This window comes from Helicoverpa zea, chromosome 4 (genome assembly GCF_022581195.2).
Source record: "Helicoverpa zea isolate HzStark_Cry1AcR chromosome 4, ilHelZeax1.1, whole genome shotgun sequence".
NCBI lineage: Eukaryota > Metazoa > Arthropoda > Insecta > Lepidoptera > Noctuidae > Helicoverpa > Helicoverpa zea.
Genome location: NC_061455.1, coordinates 3,730,530 through 3,746,097, shown reverse-complemented (window position 1 = coordinate 3,746,097; position 15,568 = coordinate 3,730,530). Strand labels below are relative to the sequence as shown.

Below are 15,568 nucleotides of genomic sequence, written 5' to 3'. Positions count from 1 at the left end.
CTTCACATAACCCTAATATGTGCCACCTAATCTTCCCAAGTTCCACCTCGAGTTGCGCCAGATGCGAGTCAAGCCGTAGCGTGCGGCCGTTGTACGTCGCCAGAGTCAGTTTTGTTTGGTGGCCTCCCATAACCCGGAGATTCTTCGCACCCCCTGCCCCGCCGTAACCACGGTCGCCACCAGGACCGGGAATAGCGGGACTGCCGGGAACTAGGGGCCGTTGCTTTTTTGTTCTGCACATGAGGAATTTAGCCTACTGCTACATACATACTACGTGGAACATGCATTTGATCAAAATAGATTTTTATTTTTTCATGTCAGCAAATTGGAAATTGGAACACAAATGACTGGTCTAGTTTTAGTTGAACCTTTAATCACTTCGAATGCAATAGCTATTCGTTAATAGTCTCTAACTAAACCAACAAATTATATACCAATGCTCAGACTATTTTAAATAGAATTTAGCATTACAAACGATGTGTTGGATCCATGAAACCGCAGATAGTGTACGGAGACTGCACACTATATTGCGGTTAACAATAGTTAATGTGGGACCACATTTCTAACTGCTCCTAATTAGATATTGGCTTGGCTTTTCAGTCAATATTACGAGTTTAATTAACTGAATTTCTATACTGACAGTATTAATTTTGATGGACGTTGTTGTCAATTTGGTATTCAAAATGTTTGTAATTAACTAGTTATCAGACTGTCCTCATTTACTTCAGATTTAACTCGTCAAATAAAACCAATCCGAAGTCAGCTACGAAGAACTCCACGTAGTCTAACGATCTTTCCCAAAATTCTATTGTATCTGTAGATTTGCCTACTTGAAATAATCTTTAGACACTAGCCCCATACATCTTACGTAAAATTCCTATCTTTAGTAAACAAAACACCATATACAATGAATTTAGGCAACAAATAGAGCATGGAAAATTCAAATGCGTGTCGTGTGATTAAAAGTTAAAGGAAAACTACGGGTAAGATAATAATATAAAAGTAAAACATACATTTGAAATTACCTGTTCTCCATGTGTCCACGTTATGGAGCTGGGTGGCTCGGGCGTGTGGCGTACGGTACAAGTCAAGTTGATAGTGGACCCAGCTTGAATGAAGAGTTCTGGTCCGCTGGAGATTATTGTTTCTGGTTCTAGAGGATGGAGATAAGATTATAATTAATTTAATGTTAGTAAAAAAAATATGGTAGGTTTTAATTGTGTTATTTTCATGCGATATGCATTACACGTGACTTCTAAAGTCTAAAATTTTGAGACACAGCTGTACCACGCAGTATCATTTGAACCCAGAGGGACCTACTCTCCGTATTTAGGTGAAAAGTAGCCTTTGTTCCATCTCAGGTTCTAGACTATTTGTACACCAAATTTAATTTAATTCGGTTCCAGTTTGGACGTGAAACTGCGACATACATACAGATAGATAGAATAATGAATAGATTTTCTCATATTGTAATAGTTTGCCAGTTCAAATCACAACATACTGTAATGTAAATATTTGTCAGAGACATTTATAACAAAGGGCACAATACAACCTATATCCCTATTCACTCGAGAATATGTAGCTAGCTTTTAGTTTTAATAAAAAAAGTATAGTACATACATTTTTTTTGAACCTATGAATCATTGAAAAGCAATGTACCTATATTATATATCTTATGAATAAATCCTGACTTCTTTATAAAGCATTAATATTTAAGGACGAAATCCAATAAATACATAATGTATTTAGCTTTGGCCGTGACTTATAAAGAGGACCTATGTATACAAAACTCGTATACAAGCCGTAGTGACAGATTTCAGTGCGAGAGAAAGACAGAGCTATAGAAGTCAGATAGCGCCGTCCCTTTTTTCTGAAAATTAATATCCTCTCCGTAAATAGTGCCTGATCCCTATTTAATAACTTTTTGTAAGATCTTTTATATATTAGATCCTGAATAAGATGATTAAATAAGGAACAATGTGGAGGAAAATGATGAAATGCGTTGAAGCATATTGTATTTACTTTTCCGCTTTTTTATCAAATATATGTTGTTTTCCTACGGTTTCTCTAGCGTCTCGTAGGCACTACTGCCTATATCTGGTTGAAATATAGCCTATATTACACAGGGATAATGTAGCTCCCCATCAGTGAAAGAATTTTTCAATTCGGTTCAGTAGGTTCGGTTCAAAAAAAATCCTCTTTGTTATATTAGCATAGAAGTATAGAAATTCTCAAATAATATAGTCCATTTATTTCACATTATTGTATGAACGCAGTTAAAAATAGAAAATTATTTTAGCTTAATGGGAAAATATTGAATTACTGCAAATACTCCATTCCATAGTTATGCAGTTACTAAACTAAAATCTATCTAGTTTATTTATTTATTAAAATAATTACATAAAATAACCTGCACATTGAAATATTTGTTAGAGTGGATAAATAATTTAGTAAAACGTTTCAAATAACCTGTTTTAGTTTTAAGTTTCAAACAACAAAACAACAAGATTTGGTTTCAGCTGAATTTAGATAGCTATAACGAATGTTGTATTTAAAAGTTTATTGTTTTACTAACATCTATTTTTTATCCTTAAAAAAAAAAAAAAACAAAAAAGGAGATTTCAGTTTCACACGTACATATGTATCATGCTGTGCGCGACTATCTCACGTTTCTCTGAACTAATTTTGATGCGGTTCTCAGCACGGTTATATTAAACTGAAAAGGTTTTATATTATTAAAGGTGGTATATTATTGAAGTTTGTTTTATTTTTTTGAGTTTTATTGCTGAAGTAAATTATTTTGTAAATAGAAAAACTGAAAATGGTACGGCCATATTGATTTCAAGAGCTTAGGGCGTCCTCTAACAATCTCCGTGGAAACAACAAATACCCTATGTTCCAAATTGTTTAGGGTTCATGCAAATACTAAGTCCGATCCCAGGGAATGTGTGATTTACATAAATATGTTTGTGAAATGGATATTGTTACAGAATATAAATTAAATTGTTTATCTTTGAATATAATTCAATGAAATCTCATCTGAATCTGAATGAAAATCATAATCTATACTTATCAAGAAGAAACATTTGGCTCCGAATCTACTCGAACGATTTTAAAAATCTTTCACTGTTAGAAAGCTAAGTATACTCTTCCCGACTAACATGGGCTATATTTTATCCCGGTATGGGTAGTAGTGCCCACAAGTCGTGGGTGAAAACGCGGAAAAACGGTTAACTAGTTTTTGAATATTAAATAAAAATTCTTTGAAAATAAAATATTTGGATAGAAAGAACAATTATATAAAAAGTTGAATTTCATCGAGATATCGGTTACTTGAATTTTATATTCAAGTAAAAAATTGCTTACCGGTATAAAGTAACCGTAGAGTTTGTATACAATTTCCTGGAAGTATTTCAGGATACAATAAATAATGTAAGGAACAGAATATTATGTTTGGTCGTGCCCTGTTCTTGGAAATCCATACATAAAATGTTATAGAAGTCAAGGGCAGAATCAAATCAGACTTGAGTTTAATACTCAGAAACTTCTTTTGGAAAAATACAGCACTATTTGAGCAAAATAATTTGTTTGTTTGTTCCTTATTTGGTCCTTATTAATGTAGTAGACAAACAGAAGGAATATAACCATGTTATTCTTTTTAATCGTTGTTCTTCCAATAATCAGTTCTTTCAGTAACGCTTCCACGACTGAATAGACTTAGATAACATTATTTTTGTACCTAGTAGGTAAGTTACGGAAAAAATAAGAAACACATAAGTATTCAAAAATGCTTCTCAATAATGACAAGATGGTCACCATGGAAAAGCGTTGCTTAACCTTATGTCAGGTCGATTTACTGTCTCTTAAGATACAGGTCACCCTAGTTTAAGAGGCAGGGTTAATATACCTGTACAGATTTTGCAAAATACAACAATAATATTGTACCCGTGTGCATTGTAACGAACACTGCATATTATTTTTATTTATTTTTTGTGCCTACCTATCTGTAATCTGTAATTTTTCGCTAATAAATAAATATTTTATTATTTATTATTATTTATTATTCACACGGCCTTGTCTTAGCCACGAGCTACTATGATGTATACTAACCTACAATATTAAGGAAGACAGCATGGCCGATAGGCGGCGTGGTGGATATCTGGCACTCGTACTGTCCGGAGTCGCGGCGCTGCGGGCTGCGTATACGCAGCGCCCACTCCTCGGAGCGCGGCTTGTGCTGCGCCTCGAAGCGCTGGTCCGAGGTGTACGTGTAGCGCCCCACCGTCAGCAGGTGGATGTCGCGGTGACGGACCCATGATACCTACGTAGAGGAAAAAGTCATTTATTAAGAACCCCTAAAAATGAATTTCATCATATGCCTAAACTATTCCGAACTAAGTTGGGAGTGGTTTCCAGTGTAACCTGATGAAGCTGAGTTTTCACGGAGTGACTGAATTTCTCAGTTCCCGGGCATCCCGACACCTCTGGGTTAGAGTAGCCGTTAGGTTTTAAGTCTTCTAATTAAAGGTTCAAACTATCATTCGTCAAATTATCAAGTCGTTGCCTAAAGCAGATTGGCAACTACAGTCAAAATACTACGCATAATACTTATTACAATTCACAAAAGTAGGTAGCTCTCAGGTTATACGAGGGGAGGTCAATAAGTTCGCGGAATGAGAACGAAGGAAGGAGGTTGAAATTAAACACCAAATTATTTTTCCTTTTCAATATATTCTCCTTTAACCCTAATACATTTTTCGAATCTCTCAAATAGCTTGTTTATACCATCGAAAAAAAATGATTTGTCTTTGGCGTCAAAATAGGCCGAAATTGCCGACTTGACTTCTTCATCGTCGTCAAATTTCTTTCCACGAAGCTTTTTCTTCATTTTTGGAAATAAATAATAGTCACTGGGGGCAAGTCTAGACTGTGCATTGGTGAATGGCAGCCGTCGCAACATGGCACGTGTGGACGGGTGCATTGTCGTGCAAAAGGAGCACACCTTTTGACAGTTTTCCTCTTCTTTTTTCCTTAATGGCTTCTTTCAATCTTTCCAGTAAAGAAGCGTAGTACTGTCCCGTTATAGTCCCAATACAGGTTTTTCTACTTTTTTGACGATTTCCGGTGTGGTGGCCCCAATTGGCCGTCCGGAGGGGGGGTCGTCTTCAATGGACTCCCTTCCTTGTTTGAAAAGACCATGCCACTGGTTTTACCAACCATGGTTTTACCAGGGGCAGAGTCCGCGTAAACCGCTAACAGCTCTTGAAAAATCGTCTGAGCGGATTTTCCTTGCTTGGTAAGGAACTTAATAACGGCACACGGTGTTCAATTTTCTCCATACTGGCTGACTTCTTCCCGATTTAGTTGTTTGCAGGTCGATAACTCAAAAGTTAATGACCCGATTAGGTTCAAACTTGGTATATATACTCTTAATGAGGTGCTAAACTAGTGCCTACCTGAACGGGCAAATTTATCCCCGCCAACCCCTCAATTCCGCGAACTTATTGACCTCCCCTCGTATGATCGTGTTTATAAAAACGAAGCAGACGTTAAACTTGGACCTTCTAACAGGAACTTCCTACGTTTCTAGGAACTTTATTATGTCCAAAACAAACAAAAACAAGTTTTTTCTTGTATTGTGTTTGTGACCTTTACAAATCTTTGTGTTACTAGTGATACGTATCAGTTCTTTGTCGCCGCAAAACCCTCAACGACACTTCGTTTCCCGAATCAAGCGAGAAATGATAACAAATAAACACAACCCAAGAATTAAAGGAACATGAACATAAAATACCCTTTTTATTCCCTATCTTTTATACCTTTTTCATTCCAACGGCAAAGCTAGATGACACACATAGATACGATACAAAGGGTTTCCTGAATCGAACACATAAAATTCACGTATGAAACCAAAACATTTGGTTTTATCTTTAGAAATTGTAAATGTGTTTGATAAGTACAAGAGTAAAGTAACATACTCGTATCGGTTTTTCGTATTATTTAAATTATTTTTTTGTTTGTGATACGGAAATCTTTATATATCAATACATTTAAAAAAGCTCTAAATACAAAATAAACGATCCACACGCTATCAAAATATATGTTGCATCAGCATACCAAAACCCTAGAAAAACTTTTATTTCTCATCATCATCCTCCGAGCCTTTTCCCACACTATGTTGGGGTCGGCTTCCAGTCTAACCGGATTCAGCTGAGAAAAACTTTTATTTCTATTCTATAAAATTGTTCGTAGAAGACACAATAAAAATCACTAAGAAAAACCTAGCTCTAAAATAGTTGCGGTGCAAAATACCAAAGTACCCCTATTTGTACTTTTTACTATTGCTGAGAAATGCTTCTGAGAGCCACTCATTTGTGCAAAGAAAGCTTTCCTCATTAGCATAGCAAACCTGCATTTGCATTCTTGAAACTTTAGCTGCATCAACGTTTATTTGTGTGTTTTATTAAAACTTCCTTCATCAACTATGAAGCGGGATGTCAGCTGTAGAACATGCTAATAGTAACTCTTTAATGATCTTTCTTAGATTTTGTCTTCACATGTTGGATAATGATTGTTGGGTTTAAGTCCGTTTAAGTATGTATGTGTGGGGTTAATACCTCTATTTCAAACTTCTGATTGCATTGTTTAATATTATGGTGTTGTACACAACCAGGTGGTACTTATTACACTTTGATATCTATGAAGGAATCACTATTTTGGATTTGCGTACGATTTGAGTGTTTATCTCGCTGAAACTTATAACCAAATCAAGTATAATTTTACTCTGAAAATTATAGGTAGTTTTTTGGGTATTTCGCATTAGAAAAATATTGGACACACTTTTGGAAAGCTTAGGGAAAGAATGTCCCTAATTTGAATAAATTAAATTCTCGAAACGGACACTGACTGACTGAGACATAATAAAGAAACACCTCATAATCTGAGGCAATACCGAGGTAAAACGCTAGCATTTAAATTACTAAGCAACAAAAATATTCTAAGACGTTAAAATACATATAAATAGAACAACTTAGCATTACAAAGGAGGACACTGTCATTATAACAGAGGCTGTTTTCTCAGTGTTCAAAGACATTATTAATGAAGGTATTGATTTCGAAGGTTCAAACGACAAATTGATACCAGTTTGCTAATAGATCAGCGTGATGGATCTGAACTATGCCCCCGCTTTGAAATTCTATCTGTGAGTTATGATGATACGGCTGAAGACGGTAAAATTGTCACAGGATTCATGCCAAATAATTAAAGACTTTATGAAGTTGGAAATATAGTCCATAATCACACTGGAAAATTATCCAACAGAAAAATATTACCAAGGAATTGAATTGAACCCCTCATGTTAGTTGGTCACGCTTGTCGAATTCCGATTTTTTTGTATATATTATGCATTCAGAAATTCCATTGTTGTTTTCCGGGCACGCTATACACAGACGGCTGATAGTTTGAACGGGCTCATAAATTGGTATGGAGATGAATGTTAAAGGGGACATTACAACGATCAGGCATCCCGTCAGACCGACTACAAAGTATTTAAATTCACGATTACTTTCAAAATAAACTGTCTGCCAGCAATTGGCCAACAGTTTAGAGTATGCGGGGGATTTTGTAGTTGAGACATCACGACCGCTATATTATTATGACGAAAAATACAAACACTAAAACATACAATGTAAAGACCAATCTTCAACGCCACACCATCGTACAAAACTCGTCTCAACGCAACTTAAACGTCAGCTTCTATTAAAAACTTCCAAGTGTCAACCTGCCTTACTTTATAACTCGCTATAAAAATATTTTAATGTTGTTTACAAACAGCTATTTCACGACTGTGACGTCGAGTCACTTAACGGCCCGGGAAAAACGTTGATGGACTTTAGGCATAAAGAAAAAAAAAATACGGGTTCAATTTGCCCTTAACCTTTTTTAAGAATTCCTTGTAATGGATCTTCTTAAGCGTTTTACTGGATAGAAGTTATCAATGGCGGTAAAGTGTGCCCTTTAGAGGCAAAATGGTCGATACCTCAACTTAAGCGTAAATATAAAATTGCCGGTCTGTAACACTTAAGAATTTTACGATCTAGTACAGAGCGGATCTATGGTCATTTGTTCGGATGGCGGTATTAATCTATAACGTGTTTTAACAATTTTTATAGGCAGTTTTGTGATTTTTTCAAGAGTATAGAAGATTTTTTTTTACCATGTTGGAGTCGAAGTGTTATTGAGCCATTTTCTATTCGTAGAAATTTTTCAGTATGTACGTTATGAAAAACGATTGTTTAATTAAAGCATCATCCGAATAGTCATGTCCATTTCAATGACATTTGGATATATGACATCGTTACAATAGAATTATTCATCACATCAGTTTTGTCGATATGCGATATGATATTGTGATATGTCCATTCATTTCCATTACAAAAGAATATTGTTCCGTTTCACTTTATTATTTCTGTAACAGTAATGGAAATATTAAAATCACGAGCTTTAAAATTGACGACAAGTGAATACTGCTGTAGTGGTTTTACGACCGAGCAGTAAATTTAAAGTTGAATGTGGACGAAACCGGGCGAAAAAGCCTTTGCATTGGAATATAAAAGATTTTTTACGATGATAAATCGTGAGAACTTCAAGTAGTTACCTTTTTCATTAAATGTGAAATGTTTCGTGGTTTCAAAATAAATATTGTTCGGATAAATTCGGCGAAATCCACTTTACACGAGAGTTTTTTTGGCAGTAATTAATGGAAAATTTACTTTGTATGAAATAAATAACTTTCGCAATTTTCTAGTTTTGAATTCTGGGTAACAGCCATCGTGATTTAGATTTTTATTTGGTTTATGAGAAAATTTCCTTTTTAAGGGCATGTTAGAAATGTGTATGTTGTTGAAACTTTAACAACTTTTATTTTGCAAAAAATCTCTTCTTTGCCTATTTTTAACAGGCTCTTTCATATCTTATTAAATTGTTGTATGGTCTGGCTATTCTCTTTTGGCAACAGTTACAGAAAACTGTATTAAGTAACAGTTAATTGCATAATAACATAGATATACATATTTATACTCACAGTCCTATTCTGTAAATTCTTCACTCTGCACAGTAGTCTAACTGGGTGGCCGACCAAACCAGTGATATTTCTCGGCGTGCTGGGGTCGAAGTACGGAGCGTCTGGCGAACCCTGCCATTCTTGAAGGAATTCAGCTCTGAAGTGGCGCGAAGAGATGTCCATGGTTGAGTGGTCTTGAGGAGTTTCTGTGCCGGAATCAGCTGGTGGAAACAGAAAAGTACTTTGATCAGTAATTTTATTTGGAGGGACCTTTGAATAAAATCTAATGAAGTATACGTCCTTAGTTTTGCTGCAGCTTTTCTAGCTCTAAGTATAGAGCGTAAAAATAAATTCATAAATACGCGGTGGACTCACATAGTCTTAAGACTAGAAGTAGATAGAAGTTTGTGAATCCAAGACGACGAAAATTATAATTAAGTAAAAAAAATATGTAATTAAAAGCGAGGACCCCCAAGTCTGCGGTAAGGTTTTATCAATAAAAAAAAAAAAAAAGTTTAGAGCGTAATTATGTAGACTATTATGAGGTTCATTATGTTATATTAACTTTGTCTACCTACTCGTAACATCATAACGCTATTTATAAATTGGCCTTGATTGATTACCCAAACATAATAAATATTTACTCAAGTAAATATTCCCCCCTACTTTAGTTTAAAAATAACAAACCCGCAAAAAAGCTATTTAAAAATAACCAAATAACAAGAATTGAGCTCCTAAGTATATAGATTTCCACTTCTGTAAGCCCGGCTGAATTCCTTGCAAGCACCATTTGAATCTCCGAGTTTAAGGGTCCATTCGCGATCACAAGTACGGCAGAGCTCTCGTAACGTTCAAAACGTATTAAAGTTAAATACACCGTGAAATAATCCATAAACCAAGTTCCGTTCCAGTAAATATTTATTAAATAAAGTTAATGTTTCATTAGAAGTATGGACAACACGGTGAATTATTAATTACATTTCCGCATCAGTTTCAAAGTGAACAATATGCTGTTTTATTATTTCAATACTTTGATAGAAATGTTAATAGAAACTAATTAATTGCTCCTTTTATCTACATTCACTACGTGGAATTTTGAAATCTCACTGACGTTGGTACACCTAAGTGGCTCGTGCATATTTGTTATTGTTTTCAGCTGAATTCAGAGCGTTTCAGGAGTTCCCTGAAAGCAATTTTGTAGACTATATTTCAGGGCAGCTGGGACGATTAAAATAAGCAATTCTCGCTGAGTTAGGTTTATAAAATAGGATTAAAACTAAGTGGGGTTGTTTGGTTGGTACTTGTAAGTTATATTAGGATAATATTGTGATTTAGGTCAACTCACTGAATGAGGGATTATGAGCTTTACCCGTATATTTCCTATCTGTTCAAGATGTATTTTCCTTGTTCAGAATTCAATGTAAATTCTGTTATCTGAGAATTCTATTTGTGCTTGCTGTTATCAGAATTGAGATAAATGTTTATGAATATCTGTATTTCTCTCTCAGTGTTGTTCATGTTGGCACGAAAAATGAGTTTGGTAATTATGTATTTTTCCCAGATCTAAAGTACTAAGGAAAAGTGAATTTAACTTTCAAAAATGGCATTTTAGAGTTTACATTTTATTAAAGACTTTATTAAAGTAGGAACTGTTAACTTCATGCATCAATGTATATTTTATTCGAAATTATATTTATGTGCTCAATAACCGTGGGTGTAAAGCTTGTGGTACATTTTCGTTAATAAGGTTAATAAACAGTAATTAAGTAATAATTTATTATTATTGTCTTGGTTTATTTTGATAATGGGAAATATGTACATCGAATTTTAAAGTTACTTGCCAATTTCGTATTAGCCTTTTAGATTTTAAGTATGCATTAAAGGATTTTTTATTTTAAAAAAATTGTACATGTTATTTTTTGGTAACTAGTTTCTATATTCCACCTATTATTCAAATTATAATGTTTTTCAAATTATAATTAGTTCATATACGCCGAGTCTACGTTCTAATATTTTTACCTCCATATTTTGCTAACCCAGTTGTCTACGTAGAAACGAAACTACATTCTACGAGACTAATTGGGTCCTCCTAACTTTTGATTTTTTTATTTCTAGCTAGGTTTTTACTCGTTTGTCTTTTTCTAAAACTTGTGTTCATTAAATCGTTTTTGAAACCCCGCTGTTAAATAAATAAATACTACATTACGAAACTATACACTTTTTCTTACGAATTACTGTAGCATGAGTTTAAAAAATTACTGGTACAACGATTTTTTTTTGTTTTTTATGCCTCAGATCTTCATTTATTTTAAGAATTAATAAAAAATATAGAACATGGTTCTAACACGAACCATGTTCCGTATTTAAACCTACCGAAATTCTGAATCCCTAGATAAGCTTATCCCTTAGGCATCCCAGAGAGTGAAACATTGTCTGACTTAAATATTACCTCCGCTTCCATTATGATAATGTCATCCCCATAGCCATAATTTGTTTTATCAGTATTAGCTGTGGAACTTTAAATTAGTTTCATGGGGGTGTGAAACCACCCCTGTTGTGGTATTCCCAGCAGTCCAGCGTCATACTTGGCATTCATAGTTGGAAGCAGTTAGTGAATTTAATTCAGAAGTTCGTGTCCAATTTAAATGTAGTTCCATTTTACTTTTGTTGTTTTGTTTTTATTTTATTTATGATGTATGACTTTTTGAACTAAGTAGTAAGAGTAAGGGTGATTATAAATGCTTGACTTAGATCCCAGGTCCCACATATTAGGTTGTTCGTACGACTGTGAGCTTTCCAAACTCCTTGTGGCTTATTACGTAACCGTAGTTTTTCAATATGTTTTAAAAGAGGTATTCATGTTCGCGATCATCAAAAAACCAAATATTTCAAGTCGATCTACATTCTGTGTATACACTCGTACAACGGTTGGTACATCTGAAAAAGAAATACAAAACAATGCTTTCGCAAAATACCAATCCTCTAACGAATCTCACGTTTGAGTTTTCAATTTTTACTCACAGGAATATCAACGAACTGACGGCTTAACATTATCAGAATAGATTCCCGGATTTTTGAATTGCTATGTATGGTGATCCATTTTTTATCAAGTCGGAAATTCTACGCTGGCTTTGGAATCTGAACGAAGCAAAAGATACATGTGAATGTACGTACTTCTGTTTTTGCAGAGAAGGAGATATACGTTACTTATATAGATTACTTGAATAAGGCTCGGTGTGCGTAGACGCACATTACGGTAAGGAATTTTCGTTGAAAATTCAACAATACGAGGATTGAATATTGTCTGGTGTGCATTCATGGCACATGATGGTACAGCATTTTGGGTAAAAATTCAACAGAAAAAGCAGTAGCTTTTTATTGTTTTTACACACAATAGTGATCAGTGAATTTCATTTATTTCCATATAATTACGTTCTAGATATATTTATTTATTTTTTGTTTATTATTTATTTAATCTAAAAATATATTTTCGTACCGTGTCATTATTGGATGCCGGACAAGTAACAACTTTGGTGGAATGGATGGTGAAGGATTTTGTAGACTATCATCATCATCATAGCAGCCTATTGTACATGTAGGCTAGTTCTATCCGCTTTCTTGAATATAAACACTACAAATACTATTATTATTTCTTACGTAAGACCGTGGTACACAATTTGAACAGGGTTCATAATTCTCTTTGATGTAATGCTCTCGAATGTAGTGGACGTCTAGTGAGTAAGAAGGTCTGTATCTAATAAGGTTATTGACAATGTGCTGTATTGTGAAGAGACTGCCTATGTTACCTACATAACACGTTTGTAGGTACCGGTTTTTTGTTTGATTCTAAATTACTTGACAACAATACCTCTACATATGACCTGTTAAGTAAATATTTTATGAAAAATAACCTACATGGGTATGTAGAAGTATGTTTGACTCTCTTTCATGCAAAAATTGCTGAATGATTTATCAGTATAAAAACAGTTAGGCTACTTAGGGCCATGTAGGTAAGGGGAAGCAGTTGCCTCGGGACGCGCGAGGAACTGCGGCTGAAACCGTCCTAACATTAGATTTTTTTAAAAACCTCAACATGAAAATAAATATCAAAGCATAAACTAAAACAAAATGTAAGTACATTATCTTGTCTCTTAAAAGCAAAGGCTCAACTGCCAATAAAAAAAATACAATAGCGACCTTATAAAATCGTCGCCAGACAGAACTGCAAGTCAATTATCTCCATAACATTCAGTTTCTATTCAAAGCCAGCCAACCAAAAGGAAATAAATACGAGCCGAGCCTCACAAAAGAGTTTCTATGATTTACGACCAGATATCATTCAGACTTGTATCAGTTATTTGGCAACGACATCGGCCTTTATTGCTGGCTGTTAATAGTTAATAATCCTTGTTTTTTTTTTGTTGTCTGTCTTTCAAGGACTTGTGTTGGATGAAATCGTTTTATGCCAGGATCTTCGCTTTTAAGAAGCACGTTTTAAGTTTGGAACATTTTGTGGAACGGAATATGAGATTCGAATGAGGTTTTCATTTGTTTTTAAATGTTGCTGGTTTTCACAGCATTACAAAGCATGTTTGTTTGTATAGTTGGTAATGTATATCAAAATCAAAATCAAAAATCATTGCCCTAGTTTTTTTACCTGGCTTCTGCGGGGCTTTGAGTCTACCTCAAAAATAAAAGAAATAAAAGAAAGCGCTGAATACTAGGTTTTTTATCTAGGTACCGATAAGTTTTCCACAATCCTACAGGGATTGGATAATACAAAGCCTTTTAAAAAGATTGCAGCTCACATTTATAAAATTCTCACTACTCGTACCAGCTGTCAAAGAATGAAAATGCCAATTATCTGAACGGAAGCTTAAAAGATTTCCATCAAATAAAATGGGACCCGACAAATCTCACACGGACATGTTCTAAGCCATTCCTCGTAAAATGTTTGTATGTATCACGGAGTGAGGAAGGATAAGCGGAGATGCTATAACGCAGGTAGGTCAGGCGCCTTCGTCTAGGTCAAATTCGCACGGGGCATGACCAAAACGATCAGTGACGAGTGAATTAACGAGATGTTCGGGGTTTTTGAGGAATTCGTCAACGATTTTTGGTATTATGAAAAATGGTCGGGCCCAAAGAAGGCGTATAAGGGCGGAGCTGGTAACGTTCCTCGGCCTTCATCCACATTTAGGCGCGCTACTTTCCTAAGCGATATTCCGTTATGACACCTCCGCTAGTCATTTTGTTCTCCATGGAATGTATGTATCGTTCATTTCGTTCGTAACGTGATTCCAGTTTTATGTGCCATCAATGTAGCGATGTACCCTAGCTCTTTATGTGCAACATTTCAATTCGTGTTGAAACTACTATTGTAACACAAAGGATGATCGAACATAACTGATCGGCTCCTACGTCATAGTAGTTGCAGTTCGTTTTTGTTAGGAATCCTCGTGAGGCTATTAAGTATTTTTTAAGTTTCTTATATTGACAAAGTTGCAACACATGGTAGTTAAGAACTTTACATTTACAAGTGTGTACGAATTAAATCCTGAAAATTGGCATAAAATTTGTTACTTCTGGATCATGACTTGCGGTGGTTTTGCATTATTTTAGTTCAGAACACTGGTTTTTATAATGTCCATCAAAAGCTCAAAATTTTAATCTAACCTACAAAACTCGGACACACCAAAAAATCTCGTTTCAAAATAATTGCGAAAAACAATGGAACAACACAGTGAATTCCAGTTCGGAGAACTGTCAATTCGAGCATGACCTATCTACATGACTATACAGATTTATAGCTGGTATTAGCCCCACTATGATAGAGAACAACCCTAACGTCATTTATCAGGCACTACCAAACTCCACGTAACAATTTTTCAAATAGGTTTTCCCATTTCAAGTCTAAAATACTAGCTGCCGTGTGTCCGTTCAAGCTATATTTCAAGGCTGTAAAGTTATAAACCTTCATTTGTTCTTGGTTAGTACCCATTTGTTATAAAGATTTTGTTGTGTTTGACTCAGGAGATTTAATGTTGTAACTATTTTTGAAGACAAAGTACACTACTGGGCTTATTTTGAAAACACGCAGTCTACTGCAGCATGTCTTATATACATAAGTACCATATCTACGCATTACCAATCGATGGTTTAAATAAAGACAATTTCTTACAACAAAATATTTACTAAGTACTGTTATCACGTCAGAAAAAAATATGCAAAATAAAAAGCAACCATCCTTTTCACATCATGTCACATGCCATTAGCAAAACGACAGGCGCTTTTAAAAAAGGAATATTTCAAAAACAATACGTAATACAACACGGTACACAACAGGGGCATACTTACCGATGAGGAAAAGGAAGCCATGTAGAAGAGATAGCCATAACGCGGATTTTACTCCGCTCGCTATGTGCCCCATTACGATCAGCTCGAAGCGAGATCACTGAAATAAACGAGAACTGTTAGCAATCATGTGGATGTTTTTGTGTCACAGT

The 15,568-nt window shown here is 34.9% G+C and overlaps 1 protein-coding gene across 2 annotated transcripts in view; it reads right to left on the bottom strand.

Moving 5' to 3' along the window:
- Positions 1-15,568, bottom strand: part of LOC124629929 (hemicentin-1-like) — a 54,362-nt gene that overhangs the window by 5,096 nt on the left and 33,698 nt on the right. The window contains exons 2-5 of one of the 2 annotated variants that reach the window (XM_047163603.1): positions 15,420-15,516; positions 9,084-9,283; positions 4,111-4,321; positions 1,014-1,153 (exon numbers count right to left, since the gene is read on the bottom strand). In XM_047163603.1, coding sequence (XP_047019559.1) covers positions 1,014-1,153; positions 4,111-4,321; positions 9,084-9,283; positions 15,420-15,492 — 624 coding nt within the window. In that variant the 5' untranslated portion in view covers positions 15,493-15,516. The remainder of the gene's footprint in view (positions 1-1,013; positions 1,154-4,110; positions 4,322-9,083; positions 9,284-15,419; positions 15,517-15,568) is intronic. The other variant, XM_047163605.1, reaches the window with a different exon arrangement.